At 39.8% G+C, this 16,726-nt stretch overlaps 2 protein-coding genes across 3 annotated transcripts in view; both read right to left on the bottom strand.

Moving 5' to 3' along the window:
• Positions 1-10,427, bottom strand: part of ap1g1 (adaptor related protein complex 1 subunit gamma 1) — a 65,202-nt gene extending 54,775 nt beyond the window's left edge. Inside the window, exon 1 of the mRNA XM_079865477.1 lies at positions 10,417-10,427. The gene's annotated coding sequence lies outside the window, so the exon portion shown is untranslated. The remainder of the gene's footprint in view (positions 1-10,416) is intronic.
• atxn1l (ataxin 1-like) overlaps positions 1-16,450 on the bottom strand; it is an 87,377-nt gene extending 70,927 nt beyond the window's left edge. Inside the window, exons 1-3 of one of the 2 annotated variants that reach the window (XR_013820460.1) lie at positions 16,335-16,450; positions 13,121-14,202; positions 3,070-8,974 (exon numbers count right to left, since the gene is read on the bottom strand). Coding sequence is in view for 1 of the 2 variants with exons in the window: in XM_079865479.1 (XP_079721605.1) it covers positions 7,652-8,974; positions 13,121-14,077 (2,280 nt within the window). In the remaining variant the exon portion in view is untranslated. Of the gene's footprint in view, positions 1-400; positions 8,975-13,120; positions 14,203-16,334 lie in introns of those variants that run through there. The other variant, XM_079865479.1, reaches the window with a different exon arrangement.
• Between the last annotated feature and the right edge of the window lie 276 nt (positions 16,451-16,726).

Genomic DNA, 16,726 nt, shown 5'->3' with positions numbered 1-16,726 from the left:
GTCACCACATGGTTTGATTCAGTAATCTTGATTATTTTCAAAAGACGACAAATAATTCACCCCATAGTGGAATATAAAATAATTTAAAAAAAACAAGAGCATTTGTACATTCACAGACTCAAAAGTTTGTATTTCAGATTTTTAAAAAAATTAATGCATTCTACATTGGATATTATTGTAATCATAATCTATTATTAAACTCTGTAATTGATGCATTGGATTCATCAGATGCATCAATGCACTTTTCAAACCCTTTTTAAAATGTATTACAATTTACTAATTGAACGGAACGCATAAGAAAAACAGACGTCAAGCCAGCATGTTAATATTATATAGATATATATATATATATTATATTGTGTTTACTTAACAAACATGATAAATGCAATGTTTCCAAGAAGTTAGCTGTAACAATAAAAATACAATATCTTTGTGTCCTTACATAGAATTAAAACAGGAAAACAAAATAAAACAAAACAGCCCTAAGTAGTTCACAGAGAGGTACAAATATACAGTACAAATCTATTTTATTCAAAAAAGGGTACAAATAAAAACGCAACAAAATATAGTCATTAATGCTTTGTAAAGTTCAGGTAGGTGTAGGGTAGGCTAAGGGAGCACTTTGGGTAGACGACTCTAAGGCTTTTGAGAAGAATTAATACATATTGGTACGGGCGTACGGCCATACGATATTAAAACGTACTATACAAAGTTTATACAACCTGGATTATACTTGAGGATTGAATATAACACATACATCATTGCATATATTTCGCAGATTTTTATGCATTAAACAAAGATGCCATCTCATTTAAAACTGGTCACACATCACATAAAAAGCAGTGTCACTTAGTGCCAAAAAGTACAATGTCAAATTTGAGAGTATATAATGATTCCTTTAAAACCGTTAGAAACCTGATTTCAGCCGACATTACTGACTCTGGATTGCTGTGCCCCCGAGTTCTGTCTGGGATTTACACAAACTGCCATGTGTTAGGTTCATAAAGCCTTCCAAAACAATATATACACACACACAAAAAAAAAAAATCAAATCGCAAACAATTTGAAGCAATGATACAACTACAAGTCACTGAAATGTTACTGATACAGAAAACCCTGATGGTTTATTCTCGAGTGGGTTCAGCCGTTTTCACACTTCACAAACTATTAAACTCTCCATTTTGCACCGGATGTCAACAGGGAGACTAAATGGACGTCTGTAAAAGATTTCCTCGGACTATTACGTATGTCAGCAGGGATTCTCGTTTTCTACGCACCATCTTCTGACACAGACTCCAATAAATTTAGTTTTCACTAATTTCCTCAAACCACTTTAATGAGGATTTTCTGATTATTTAAAAAGAAAAAGAAAAAGTTTTTCACCACAAAAAAAAATCTAAAGAAATGAGTAGTTTATGCAAAATGGGCGAAATTCGGTTTCGTAAGATTCAAACATTACACATTTTCTCTAAAAAGGACCGCTTACTAAGGAAGTGAGGGAAGCTGGAATCAGTGCAAAGCATCAGTCTTGACTTCACTTCTGCTAACAAGAGCAAACTATAAATAAAATAATCATTTTGAATTTCATCAAGCTTGCATTGTGTTCAACTAAGATACACATTATGAGCTAGTCCAAAAAAAAAAAAAAAATCATCTTACAATCAGGAAGTGCAACGTCACTAATTGTTGTCAGTGAGCAACCCGAGCCACATTACACCAGACCTTTACAGAGTCGTCCACGGTCAAAACGACTAGAACTGAATGAGACTTTGTCTCCAAGTGAAATCGTACGACCTTGCAGAGAGGAAGTCACTTGTAGGCATCGTTTACGAACAATGCACATCTTAAGGCGTTATTGACAAGCTAATATTATACAAAACATATCTTCATATCTGTACAAGCATAAAAATGTTGGATGATTGTTTACGTGGTTTCGAATGATTCAATATAATGGCGAAACATTTACAATAACACTATAGGTGAGGGGAAATAAGTGCAGAACATTTCATTGCATCAAAGTGACAAACGTCTATGTTACATGATTAGGTGAGGCTCTATGGAAGAACAACACGGTTTCAGAGCGAAGAACAACGCAGTGTGCACGAGAATAGGGCATCTACACACCAGAAATACATCCTTTGATTTCAATGGGGATCATGAAAATCATCACTGATAAAGGAAAAACGCCAGTGTTGTGAAAGTGTGACCAAAACCTGAATCTGAAATGCAACACACTCTGTTGCAGGCTGGTCTGATTGTGCTTTTGTAAGTATTCCGGAAAACAAATTCCCACTTTATTTCAACTAATCCAACTCTTTCCTCATTAAGAATGCATCTCTACCCATGAAACCCTCTGTTTGTCTAGTGTGCAGGCATCCTATTCTTCATAGGGAGATGAAATGCTTACATCAGTGCTGTACTGCTCAATATGAATGCAAAAGCGAGGTATAAAGGACATGATTGGATTAATTCTCTCACATCCATTGAGAGAAGGAAATGCAGAAGCGTAGGAATGTAGCTTAAGCTTAAACCTTCTGTGCTGTTACCATTGAATATGCAACGTCAAGTGATAAAAATCACAGCTTTACAGATTCCCACCCCCCACATTGATCTTGCGTCAATAGTTAAGCTATATAGTGCTGTAGGGATGACATTTTTGCTGTCCAAAACCTGGAAACGGGTTAACATTTTAGCACTTCCAGTTACATAATCCTGAACTAAATGGGTTTTTGGTTAAAAGCCTGAAATAAAGTCTGTAGTTAACACAAGCTCAAGATATTTTCATGTTTTATTTTACAACAAAAAATACATTAGTAATACCATCATGAGCTTTTACTTGTCTTGTAAAAGGCGGTTGATAACAAGTGGCTTAATGGGACTACAGAGGTTATCGAGGACATTAAAGGGGTCATGAACTGGCTTTTTTCATTTTTTTATATTGTTGTCCGAGGTTAACTTATGACGTTCACATCAAACATCAAAATGAATAAGTAATAGGCTATTTTCTACCCTGGTTTTGAGCCTAGCTCCTGAAACGCTATTAAAAATAGACTGAAAGAGTTGTCGGACACTTAATGGTGGTGACGTTGACATCATGCGACCGTGGTGTAGATCGTTTATAGCCTTTACTTCTGAGGACTGTATTTATGCCTCAATTTATAAAAGTTGTGTTCCTTTGTGAAGATTATCATGAACAAAACGTGCAGGAATCAATCATCTTATTTTCTACAATAATCCATTAGGTTGTGTTGAGGGAAATGGGGAAATTGTTGAGGGATGCTAACTTCCAGTTTGACCTACAAAAATGTCATCATCAGTGCAGCACTCCATTATTTGGGTATTTATCCAGTATTTGGGATGCCATGAAGTTTCAGGCAGAAAGGTTGACGTTGCAGCATAGATCGGATCAAAATGGCCCTCAACAGTACGGAATGATTGTAAAGCCAGCAAGAGTGATGTATGACATGTGATGACAGTAAGAGCAAAGTGGAGACATGCAAATCTCCCAGAGAACAGAGCTTAATAAGACAGACCAGAGTAAAGTTAAGACATTGGGAAGGCACAAACATAGCGTCAACTCTTCTTGGTTACAGTGCACAGGATAGTAGCTCAGTTCTTAATGAAAGCAAACTCAGTCCATCTCCACCATGAAGGTTGCATGTGGGAGATTTCATCTCCACGAGAGATGGCCGGTAAGGCAGTGCATTTGAGAAGACCGAGAACAGTGCACCATTGCTGACAAAAAAAATCGAATAAATAAAATACAGCACCAAACTAGCGACACAAGATAAGCTTCAAGTTAAGTGATTTGGTAGTGACATAGACCTAACTGACGACTACCATAAAGGTCACCAAGCCTGCGGGTTACTAGAGAAAATACAGAATGTGCAACGATATCGAAATGTTTCTTGAAACGCAGCCGACCACAGACGAACTGGTGAGAGTTTAGAAACTGCACTACGCATAGGGTGCTGACTGAGTCTCTACTGCATAGCTCATGCTAAAGCTGAATCTTTCTGCTATCTCGAGTCACGTATTGCTTCATGTCAAATGTAATACTTAAAACAATGGAACAGGTCCTAAACTGGAATAACAAATCCCCACTCTTATCAATTTTCCCTGTGTGTGAACCTAACAACCTGAAACCAGTCAAAGTTGGTCTCCCAAGCCGGTTGACCAGCTGTTCAAAAAAAACAGCAAACCATACGCACTTGACCAGGCTGAAGACAAGCAGACCAGATTAGGCAGGTTTAAGATGTTTTTCCCAGTCAGGAACATACTAAATTTGTGTCTGCAAGGCCTTGGATGACAGTTGTGACCCTTTTGGGCAGCGCACTCTACACAGTCAAGTGAGCAATAATGAAGTGTCCTCTGTGAACTATCGTAAAGGGGTCCAACATGTGCCACCGAAACATTCTGGGACAAAGGGGAAAGAGCAAGGAAGAAATAACATGAACTAGATTTGAGACCAGATTATAAATAGCATGAAAGTGGGACTCCTTTTAAGAGGGAACAGGATGTCTCCAAACAAAACAACAGATGATGCTCATGAAATGCTTAATAAACAACAAATGGATTTGAACCAATGTTGGTTGATCAAAACCAAATACTGTTACACTCGATACACACATTGCCATTTCTTCATTTTGTCTGAATCAGACTTGTTGGTAAACCAGGTAGGTTCATACTAGGGCAAATGGTTTCGGGGCCCACTAAGTGTACCCACATAATTTGTCCTGTGAGTTCAATCGATCAACCCTTCTTTATACCTCTTCCGAACTTCTCTTTAACATTAGAGGTTTTAGAACTGCACAGACATGTGGTATCATTGAGGTTGATGCAGTCTGGAGGAAGTCTAAATCTAACTAGTCAAATGCTAGCGCTACATTTATATAAAATATATATATTATTATTTTACCTAAAAGAAAAAAACCCTCCTCTTAAAGCCTTGAGTGATAGTGAGAGTGCAAAAACTGTTAAATTAAATCATGGCCCAAACAGAGAAAGCCCAGCAATGCCAAGAGCCAACAACGCAGAGAAATACCAAAGGTCTCATGAAAGAACTTGAACCAAAATGGAAACGAAAAATTGCACCTGACAAATAGTAAGTGGAGGCAAAACACTGAGGGGGAAACAAAGAAACATTACAAAAACAACAACAACAACAGCAAAAGGAAAAGTGGGAATGTCAGGCTCTTTTCTGGAATGCTGTTTTGAAACTAAACACAATCTTCCTAATGTTTATATTATTTGGTCTAATTGCACTTAAGTCATGATTTCATCCATCTGAAAATGTTCAGTAACTACGAAAAGTGAAACTGCAGCATTTTCTCTTGGCTAATGTGTAAACAGTGTCAACCTTGCCTGTCAGTTTCTCGTGAGCCAAAAACCACCAACAAAACTGAATACTTCAAAAGAACACAAACATTTTCCCTTCATTATTAAAAAAAACAAACAAACAATAAAACACATAATATATCTGATTCCTGTTAAAGAGTCAGTGTGAGTCAATTGAACTTATCTGTGCAATACAAGACCTGCAGTACAAGTTTTAAAAATCACTCGTGGGTAATATTGCCAAGAAGAGAAGAGAACGCAATACTGTACAAGAGTTCACCAATTACAGAAACCAAAGAAGAAACCATAAAAACCTCAGCACAGATTTGAATTAGAAACTATATTAATAAAGCTCTTTCCTCTTTCAAGATGAGTTTACGGTTCAACACTGGTCCTAACCAGGCATGACGTGACAAGTTTCGAGTGACGAGTAGTTTGTCCGTCCAAACTGAAAGCAAAAATGCTACAACCTGTGACAAAAAAACCTATGGAGGGATTTTGGACCAATGAGAATTCACGTTAGGCAGAGTTACCGAGCGCAATACCACAAAAACAGAAATCGACAAAATTGACAGCCAAAAGCGTCCTGTTGCTTGGCGCTTTTTGCAGACACACCACAATGTAACTCATGCATCACTTTGTTTTATCATGTCATACCTGGTTAGGACATCATTTAAGGTAGACCAAGGTCTTTTTAGAAATAGCAAGAGCTGACCCTGAATATCCTAATCAGCAGGTGTTTCAGAAAAGCCCCATTTTGAGGTGTGATTTCATATGTCATCTCTGAAGACACTACTGGTCAGACAGAAAATCTGCCTAAAAGAAAGAGGTGTTGTTTTAGGGGTAATTGCATGCTTGTAATGAACTCCTGTAGTAACTGTTAGAACTCTTTTGAGTAATGAGTATTATCACAAAGTAAAACTGCATTATCTTAGAAAATCAAGAGAAGTGCAGGAAAAGGTTTTTACATACAGACTGCAAACGCTGCACATAGAAAAAATCTAAATACAAGGAGTAATCTATCCTGTACGGGATTTTTTAAAAAAAATAAAAAAAAACATGAAAAACAACTATTGCTTTGATTTTGATAACTGAGCAGGGTCAGTCCACACCCAACAGCAGTGAATCTACACTTGTCTGTGCTCAACGCTTCCAATGGGACGATTTCATTTAAACCTGCACGCTTCAGAGCAATAATCCATTTCCACAGGAACAAGCCGTTCGCAAACGACTAGAACCTGTTCCACATTTGGTCTCAGCTTCGCAAGCACGGCTGATTTTGGCTGACACCACATGTTGTCACCAGGAAATAGGGCACAACAATGTAGGATTAAAAAAAGAAGTTAATTATGAGACTGAAGGATGCTTCAAACCATGAGGTACTATTTAGAGGCGTTTTCCTAGGCCAGCCGTACTGGGAAATGATAACTCCAATGGGTTGAGGAGGAGAGATCACATTGAAACTGGAATGCAGATTCAGAGCCACTGCTGAATCAAAACTAAAAACCTCTGAGGAGTCGTTAATGCAACTGTTAAGATGCGAGTGAGACTTCATCTGGAAATAGTTCCTGATTGTAGAAAGATTGTTGGATCGATTGATTGATTGATGTGACGATGCTGGGCAACTGTTCTCAAACTCCAGACTAGAAAGTAGTCCTCAGCAGAAGCACCCTGAGAAGAGGCAGGGAGAGGAGGAGAGTGTAGGAAAGTGAGGACAAACACACCTCTAGAGAGAGACGCATTAAAAACTGTCCAAGTTTTAAGGTCTTAGCCAATAAAAGCCTGGCAGCGCAACAAGGGAAACAGTCAATGTTTAGAGAGAAAATGCCTGTCTTTTAGGGAAAAAAAAGTTGTTGTTGAGCAATCTATCCTCTTTCGTCCTTCTTCAAAATATATAATTATTATTGTAAAGGCTTGTCAAGATTCTATGGCTGTATCCCATTCTTATCCCTGGCCTTTCTGAAATAAACATCTACTTGAGGAACTGCAAGATATCTTTATGCAAGTGATCACTGCCAAAACATGATAGTTCACCCACAGGAACACGCAGACGATGCAGGCTTTGGTACGTGATTTACCAGATAAAGCTGCCCATGCAGATCATTGCGAACTCTGACTATGACCTGGCAAAATAAGTCCTCTGCTCGAGACCAGAACCGAAAAGAACTGGAGAAGGGGGCAGCAGGGGGAATCTTCCAATATGTGCAAAATCTCAAACATTCTGAGGCTACATTCTCTCTCCCTCCGACCACGCTCCCTCTTTCACATCCGACTGACACTTCACTCCCAAAGACAATCTCTTTTGTGTTTGCTGCTACTTGCCGGCGTTCGAGCGGCCCTCGATGGATAGCTTGACCTCCTGAGGGATAAATGATGGCCGAGAGGAGCCAGAGGTGGCAACTGAGGCTAAACTTCCCTCCTCATTCTTGATGTTATATCTTTGGAAGCCAGGGGCAGACCAGCGCCTCTGGGACGCCCCTAAGGAAGAGGCTCCCGCTCCGGTTCCCGGTGGAGCATGACCCTCAGTGTGCAAATAGTAGTTGCTCTGGCTCCGAGTGTGCTCTGCTGAAGTCCTGTTCGGTCTGGGGGACACATCGATGTGTCGAGGACCCCCGACCTGCATGGGCTCTTCCTTGTCCCTGTCCCTCTCTCTGTGGATGCGCTCCATCTTTAATTGGTTTTGTGGCCGAGGGGTGTGCTGGGGCGCAGGGGGGCCCATTGGCTGAGGAGGGGCTCCTGACGTGGAGTTGGCTTTGGTGGGAGTCCGGGCCTGCAGTTGCTGCGTCGGTTTCTGCTGCAACGTGGCTTGCTGCTGCAGCGTCACGGACACGCAGACGTCGCCCACTTGCAGATGGTGGCAGGTGAGACCGTACAGTTGGGCAGTCCCCTCAGGGCTACAGGACGACCAGCCCTGTCCGAAAACGAAAAACGGGTGTTCGGGGGGAACATCTATAGTCACTTTGCTCTGCTGCTCCCCTACGTTAAAATGCAGCGCCACTAGACCGGGCCGCTGACTAGCGCGGATATCCACCACCATGCTCGAGTCGATCTTCAGTCCACCGCTAACTTCTGCGCTCCGCACAAAGTCCTGAGTCTGCAGATCTTCCACACGCTTCAGCTCTCCTGTAGCCAACTGGATGATGGCGCCCTTCATGAAGTGTGACGGGCCGGTGGGTGCCAGCAGAGGAGCCTGTGGTAAAGCACCAGGAGCTTGAGTGGGAAGCTGCTGGGAGGGCTGCTGACCGTGATGGGGAGGCAGCTCTGCCACCGCCCGCTCTGGGAGACACGCTACTGCATCCATGGCTTTTGTATACGTAGCGGGAGAAGCAACGATGGCTGCTGAAGCCACATCGTTGGATTGATAATGCTGCTGCTGCTGTTGCTGTTGGTGATGATGGTAGTCCAGGGGCACGAAAACAGGTTGCCCATTGGCCAAGATCACGGCATGACCTTGTTGAACGATATGCTGCTGATGAGCTCTGGATTCAGCAGGATTTAATGCATACGCTGTTCTGACTTCGCTGTGAGTCTCTCGACTCCTCTGAGAGCTTTGAGAAAGGTTCAGAGGGACATGTGCTGCTTCCTTGCGACTCATGCCATGGACAGGAGAGGATAGTCGTCCAACCACCTGCTGGACCTACAAATGAAAAGACAAAATGATAGTCAGAAAAAATCGAATTCTTTAAATGGAACAGTTTATTGAATAATTAGACAAAATATAAAAAATAAATAAAAAGCTTTGCATGTACATTTTTGCTTAGAATCATATCTGATACATCTGACATTTATGGCTCACATGATATAGGAGAATATGGATCTCTCACTCAAGGAGGAAAAATGGAGCAAAAATATGAAGTTTGGTGCAGTTGATGTTATTTCTATTGCCAAAAAGCAAGATTAAAAATTCTGATAGCTTGTAATGTAAATCAATGAGATTTTTATAACCGTTCAGCAGAATATTTGCATAAAATGCATATAAATATCAGTTTTCACAATATCTCTCAATAATATCCTAGTGCTGCTGAGTATAAATCAAAAACCAATCTCTGTTGTTTTACTAAGTAGTAGCCTGAGTTACTCAATCCTCAACACACCCAAAGCGGCTAATAAAGGAAGGAAGTGGTGTAAACTGATGCTGACTCACAAGAAATGACCCCAAAAAGGAAAAACTCTGAAAATACATTAAGTAGAGATGAAGCAGGAGACATTTAAAATATTACTCTGTGTAGGTCCAGATTATGTTATTATATTAAATCAAGTTTGAGGAAAAGTCTGACATTGCAAAACATCACAGTGCATAGTTGCACTCCAAGTGAACCTTACTGGTTGTATAATAATCAGGTTGTAGCAGGTAATCAGTTCAACAAAGAAACCTGATTTCCAACTTCTATTCAAATGTGGATACCTGGGAAGTTGTAACAATAACATGTTCAGTGCAGTTGCTGGTATTATTAACTAAAACAAAAAATTCAATAATTGATCTAAATATTAGATGAACTAAACAAAAAGTATGCTAAAATTAAACCTAAAAATATAAAAACAAGAGCTAACTCAAAACATTAATAAATACTAGGATAGTATATAAATAATACAAAAATTAAACTGGTACAGTGGGATCCGAAATCTGAAACCACACTTCAGAAAATTCAAACATTTAGAATGAAAGATTTAGAGATTTAAACATGAAAACAAACCCCAGCAAATAAATTAATTATTAAATAATTTACAAATTACAATAAAAACTGCTATTTGTTTAATTGGGTTCTCTTCATCTAAACACGATTAAAAGGTAAAGTAAGCGATTTTCTGAGAAACGCTATTGAAAATTTAAATCAACACCTAAACAAACAATTTTGTGAATTTTATGAATGTATGCTAGATGTCTTATGCGTGTGCTGAAAAAAATTGTGTTTGTATATAGTCCTGGTTGTGTAAATAGGAGAAAAAAAACAATGTGGATTGGCAGTAGGGGGCGTATACACTCATGGTGAGGAAAGAGAGTGAGTGAGCGAGTAGGACAGAAAGAGAAAGAGAGATGGCCGAGATATTACCAAAGAGGAAAAGGTCTGGAGAATATAATTGGAAGGAGGGTTATGATCAGATAAGAGCTTTAGGACCCACATTAATATTGGAAAGCTTTCCAGCACTGGAGAGACGTTAAAGAGACGTTAGAGAGAGGGAAGGCCTGAAAACTGACGCAGAGATTCCTTTGTTTCTGCTCGACACGTGAGCAACATTGTTTTTTGCTATGTTTCACAAAACCAAGGTATGCTATTGAATCACAACTGATTCATCCATTGCATGAGCTGTCTAATGTGCCAGCTGTTATTGGTTGCCTGTGTTTCATAGCGTGTTCGCTATTTACGGGGCGGAGAAATGAAGGGATGGGAGTGTCGATTTCACATATCAACAATGTTTCTCATAAATCGCTTACTGCACCTTTAAACAAAGATCTGATCTCAATATAGGTCAAAATTATAGACTGGCCACCATTTTTAATCAGCTTTTCTGCAGTGCACTCAATAGTCCTGTGATGTGGCAAATTACTGTTCAATAAGAAATCAAAGTTGACCACATTATTTACTTAGAAGTACATTCCCGGTGATATTGTAAGAACTTGCTCTTCTTCTGAAATGACTTCCCCTTTTGAAATAGCTATTTAGGCATTGCTTTAGCAAACACACATTTGGTCTTGCTCTATTCTGACATTTAACACCCACTATCCAATGAGTTTCTGATTATAGCATGCCAGAAATTGCTGTCACGAATTGCTGTCACATGTCATGTCAACAACTCATCTGCAACTTTTTATGAATTGTAGTAAAACAGAAGGTCAAATATGTGACCGTTTCATTCAGCAGCAGTTTTAATTTGCTGACATTAGCAATAAAATTGTTGTAAAATCATATTTGTGTTCTAAAAATCACCTTTTATGCTTTCAAACACTGTCTCACATACATGGCACATTACATGCCCTTTCTTTTTTAAAGCCACAGCATGTACATTTCAGTTTGTTGCTCGAAAAAACGGTTGAATTCTGGAGTGAAAAACCACAGACCTTTAATAACCCACTTTCTTTGAACGGACCCTTTTAACATTTAACATTAGCATAAGTCGTAGTGGTGAACGGGATCCTTTTTGCATTACCATTTGCTCCAACAGCAAAATAAAACATCCGTGATGGCGTTTTCATGACTAATATCAAGAAAGTGATTACGTTGGTCAGAAATTTGTCATCAGATCAGTCCCTCAGCCGTTGAATTAGAAACACTGTCGCAGCAGTGTTAATGCTTTTTAATTTTGGTCATTTACTGCAAAGGTAATATAAGACAATGCATAGTGTTATACATGTGTATACATTTTTTTTTTTAATGAAAATATGAAAAACTTTACTAGATTTGCAATGCTGATAATTGTGGAAATGCGAAGTCTGTGAAAAAGGTCCATTTCTAAAACTCTCTAAGAAACTTTCAGCAAGAGTCAAGTCATCTTCATTTATATAGAGCTTTTAACAATGTAGACTGTTCCAAAGCGGCTTTACAGTGATAATAGGGAATTAAAGTAACAGAGATTGTTTTGGCTTTACAGCAGCTCTAGAATAAAGTTATTGTCCAGCTAAAGTTCCATCGCAACGATCATTAGTTATTAACTTAGGGGCCGCTAACACGACACCGTTTTAACAGAAAACACTTACAGTGCTATGCATAAGTTTAGACACGCATGCTAAAGTTGACTAAAAATAGGAATAAAAAATCATCTTTTGGAAATTGAACTTAATGCCTTAATTAATTTTTTGGAAAAATCCAACCTTTAAGGACACCAATTTTCTTTGTGAATGAATAATGTATCGGAAATAAATAAATGTTCTTCCTTAAAATACAGGGTGCATAAGTTTGGACACCCCTATGTTAAATTCCCATAGAGGCGGGCAGATTTTTATTTTTAAAGGCCAGTTACTTCATGGATCCAGGATACTATGCATCCTGATAAAGTTCCCTTGGCCTTTGGAATTAAAATAGCCCCACATCATCACATAGCCTTCACCATACCTAGAGATTGGCATGGTTTTATTTCAGTTAGCCTAATAGCTGGTTTGATTTGCATTGAGAGATGATCTTATGGAAAGTACTCCATGCCAATCTCTAGGTATGGTGAAGGCTATGTGATGATGTGCGGCTATTTTAATTCCAAAGGCCAAGGGAACTTTATCAGGATGCATTATTCATTCACAAAGAAAATTGGTGTCCTTAAAGGTTGGATGTTTCCTAATTTTTTTAATTAAGGCATAAAGTTCAATTTCCAAAAGATGATTTTTTATTCCTCTTTTTAGTCAACTTTAGCATGGGTGTCTAAACTTATGCTTAGCACTGTAAGTTCTTTCTGCACAAACTTCAAAAACGCAAACCTGTGAGAATGCTGATGGCGTGCACATGCGTATTACGAGTTCAGTCTATAGGTATGCGCATTTGAATATATATATATATGTGCACAGGTGTGTAGTCCTTCCCTACAAATCAACCCTCAATAAACTACTTGTCTGGCCTTAAAACTTATAATACAGAATTTTTATCGCTTCCGCTTAGCCACGCGAACCGGAATTATCCCGACAATGCTTTATCTGTAGAGAGTTAAAGGGAGGGGAGGGAGGCCTTCACAGGGGAGAGATTAGTTGACACTTCAGGAGTGCGTTGTCGTCGCATCCAGAATATGTAATATGTACTTTATAGATATGTAAAAGACATTAACACATTGATCCTATAATAGTAAACCATCTGTCCCTTACCTCGAGATCAGTGTCTGGCGTGCTTCTCTGTCCTGGAGACATTCTGCCCTCCAGCCTGCGGCTTTTCAAGCTCTTGTCTCGATGGGACTCCGGCAGCAGCGGTCCTCCTCCACTTCTGGCCGAATAAACTGCATCTAGATGGCTCTCCCTGCCTCCGTGGTCTCGGTCCCCACCATTCAGCTCCCGTTCCTGCTCTAGGGCTCGTTGAGGTTGGACGCCCCTGACGGCGGGGTGTAAGAACACAGGCATGCCTCTCGGGCTGTGCTCCCCGGCAGGTAACATCCCTACAGTCCCCAGCGCCGCTTGTGTCGCCGCCTGCTCAGACGGGAGCACCAGAGGCGCTGTCATTTTGGTGTACGCGTGGCTCGAGACCTGCTGCTGCTGATGGGACGAGACCACTCCTTCCTGAATCACTGATTGGTATGGAACTAGGTGCGGCTGGGGGACAAATCCCGTAGGCACGCCGTAGGGAACCGCAGTCGCGTACGGAGAGCTAACAAACTGCAAGGAGGAGTGCGGGATATGGGTGTAGCCGAGCGGAGGGTAGGGAACGCTAGTATGCTGTAACACCGAGGAAGGAACGGTGTAGGCAGGAGAAATGTGGCTAAGAACAGGTGAGTAGGTGCCAGCGGGCAAAGCTACTTTATAGAGCATGCTATACTGATCCATGGGTAACCCGATGAGACCCTCAGCACCCTCCACCCCATAATGCACGCTCGGCTGGGCTCGCACCCACTCGCCACTACCACTTTGGGCTTCTCCGCTCACTCCAGAGCTTTGTGAAGACGGGCCATCCTCACCTCCTCCTCCACTCCCGATTCCGCTGCCTCCCGCTCCGCCGCTGATGCTACCGCTGCTGCTGTTGTTGGTGGAGGTGGTGTTGTTGTTGTTGTTAACAGGGAGGTCCCGCTTTTTGGGAGGGAGGCACTCCTGGTTGCGCTCGTGGACTGGCTTCATGGTGATTCGGGATGAGAATGGGCGCTGTTACTGAACAGAGGAAGGGACAAAGCCTGACAGCCGCGGAAATAGCACCACTGGAATCAGCTCTGAGAAGCTCCCGCTGGCCTCTTCCATCACCTTACCTAAATGCATAAAGAAATGATGTATAAATATAAACAACATATTCAAACTAATGATGTATAGGCTATTGCTGAACATACTGACCAAGCCAATAAAATGGCTGGTTTAGACAACTGTGCCAACTAGTCGATTAAAGAATGTGGACAATCTGCCAAATGTCATTTTCAAACTCTGCATTTATATATAAATTGCTATAATATTTTTGGTGAATGTTTAGTAAAACTGCCATATTACTTATAAGCAACGTGCAAAAGTACATATTTTCAAATATGTATTACTTTGCATTTCACATTTTTAAAGGGAATTTTTTTTGGGCAATTTGCATAATCTTTTTCCATGTTACTTGCTCTCAGATCTCCCCTTTTATTTGTCAGTTTGAAACAACAATCAACATTGAATCAACCCTTTAGATTTATTAGTTGCAGCCAAGTTGGATTCAATTCAGATTATTAGGACAATATACACTAATAAACACAATTTTACAAGGTATGTGCCAAAACTGATAATTGTTGAGCCATTAATTAAACAACCATAAAACAATATAAAATAATATAATACAAGTGTTGTTATTGATAAGCATTTTTTATAGTTTTAGTTTTCGTAATAAAGATAAAGTTAAATTATAAATAAAAAACTGAGCCGAAAATTTTGCCTTGGCAACTAACTGAAATATTCAAATATTGAAGAACATTATAAAACCTTTGAAAAACAGTGACAAAATGCACTTTTTTTTAGGTATGACTGTGTCATTTTATATTCTAGACCAAAATGTGGAAGTCTCTTTGAGTAACCTTAACCACAGACCTGTTTTACTCATTCAACAAAAGCCACTTTTCTAAAAAACCCATTGGAAATTACCAAGGAAATCCACAAATGCCCCCTTCCAGTTCGGCCTAAACACAACGTTGAGGATACTAGAAAGCAAGATACGAGCGTCATGACAAACATCACTAAACCTCAGAGCAGTTAAAGGGAAATTTTGCAAACTTCCATTTACAGATAAGTGAAATCATTCCAAATGCAAGACTTATCATCTTTTACTATATTTTATTTTAATTAGTGACATCATACTCTAAAAACTACAACCTTTTAATAGTATTTCAAAGCTTATCCTAATAATATTTAACCTTATATCTCACAGAACAAAATAGGCTAAGTGCAGTAACAGCCATAACAGTTAATAGAATTAGGCCTAAAAGATAAAGCACTTAATATATATTTCTTCCAGGCTAACCCATGATGCCTCTGTGATTCATGCACGTCAGATTCAATAAAGGGAAAGAAAGTGCAGAACTAGAAGGAGCGTAAACCACCATACTAGTTCTCATTTTTGTGTGTGCTGTCTAACATTTGGTATATTTCACATTAATACAAATCTAGGCGTAGTATGTGTTTAGAGCGGACTTCAAGTATCATACATAAATACACGACAGACCCAAATACAAACATACCCGCGGTAAAAGGTAATAAAATGCCCCAGAAAGTCAATTCTAGGCGCAATTTTGCTCCGTAGTAAAAGTAGATTTCTGCTACAACATGCCAGGTGGATAAAATGCGCCGCCACCTTTCTAAATATAGCAATCTCACATTTTAATAGACAATTTCATAAATCAAAACGCAGTCACCGAATCGTTTGCTATAACGAAAAGTTTCCATGAAACGGAAACTTCGCCTGCCTACATTATCCTGACACTATTAAACTGAAAAAGACGCGTAATAAAAACATTAAAGCCACAAAAAAAGCTGCAAAAACGTACAAATTTGATGTTTTGGGTGTTAGTAATCCCTGTCAGGATTGACATCGCGCTGAAGTGAATCGTGGCACGAGACACTAGTGGTGTTTTCATCAAGACTCCAGCGTTAGCCAGCTGCTATTAAAGCCTTTCACTTCACTAGCCAGACGTCTCACACGGGCAATATAATCAATAATTTGCATAGAAACAGGTTGGTGCGTTCGCTTCATTTCGTCCAGTCAAAAACTTTGGTAGTCAAAGCATGTTTGAAACTAAAGCAGGACTAAATGAAAGGCTGGGATTGCCACCGGACCGCCGCTAACGAGCTAATCGCTCTTCCCACATACTCAAACCGCCGCTGCTTTACCCGCACGCAGACGCCCTGCGACACAAACACTCACCTCCGCATAGCATCGTGTAGACGACGGGAAAAATACAGACTCTCCGTGGAGTTCGTGCAATAAATCAATGGTGAAATATGGGCTGGTGATATCTGCCCATTCCAGAGGCCAGCAGACTGAAGCCCAGCGGCGCGCGCTGATGACGTCATGGAGGAGTTGATCCGCGGATAGTTTTTCATTCTCATACTCATATCACACTCATATTATAGCAATAGCATATAATTGAATATATATCATTATTTTTACTTGCATGTATTATATATACACACACATGCATATTAAAATCAGCATTTTTACAGGTGGAAATCATATTAGTTATTTTTTCTCTTTTCACAATTCAGTTAGCATAGATAGGAGTGAATCTTAAACTGTTTTCCCCCATGTTCTGTGTA

This window comes from Squalius cephalus, assembly GCF_949319135.1.
Source record: "Squalius cephalus genome assembly, chromosome: 3".
NCBI lineage: Eukaryota > Metazoa > Chordata > Actinopteri > Cypriniformes > Leuciscidae > Squalius > Squalius cephalus.
The sequence above is the reverse complement of the archived record's forward strand: the minus strand, read 5'-3'. Positions and strand labels throughout refer to the sequence as shown.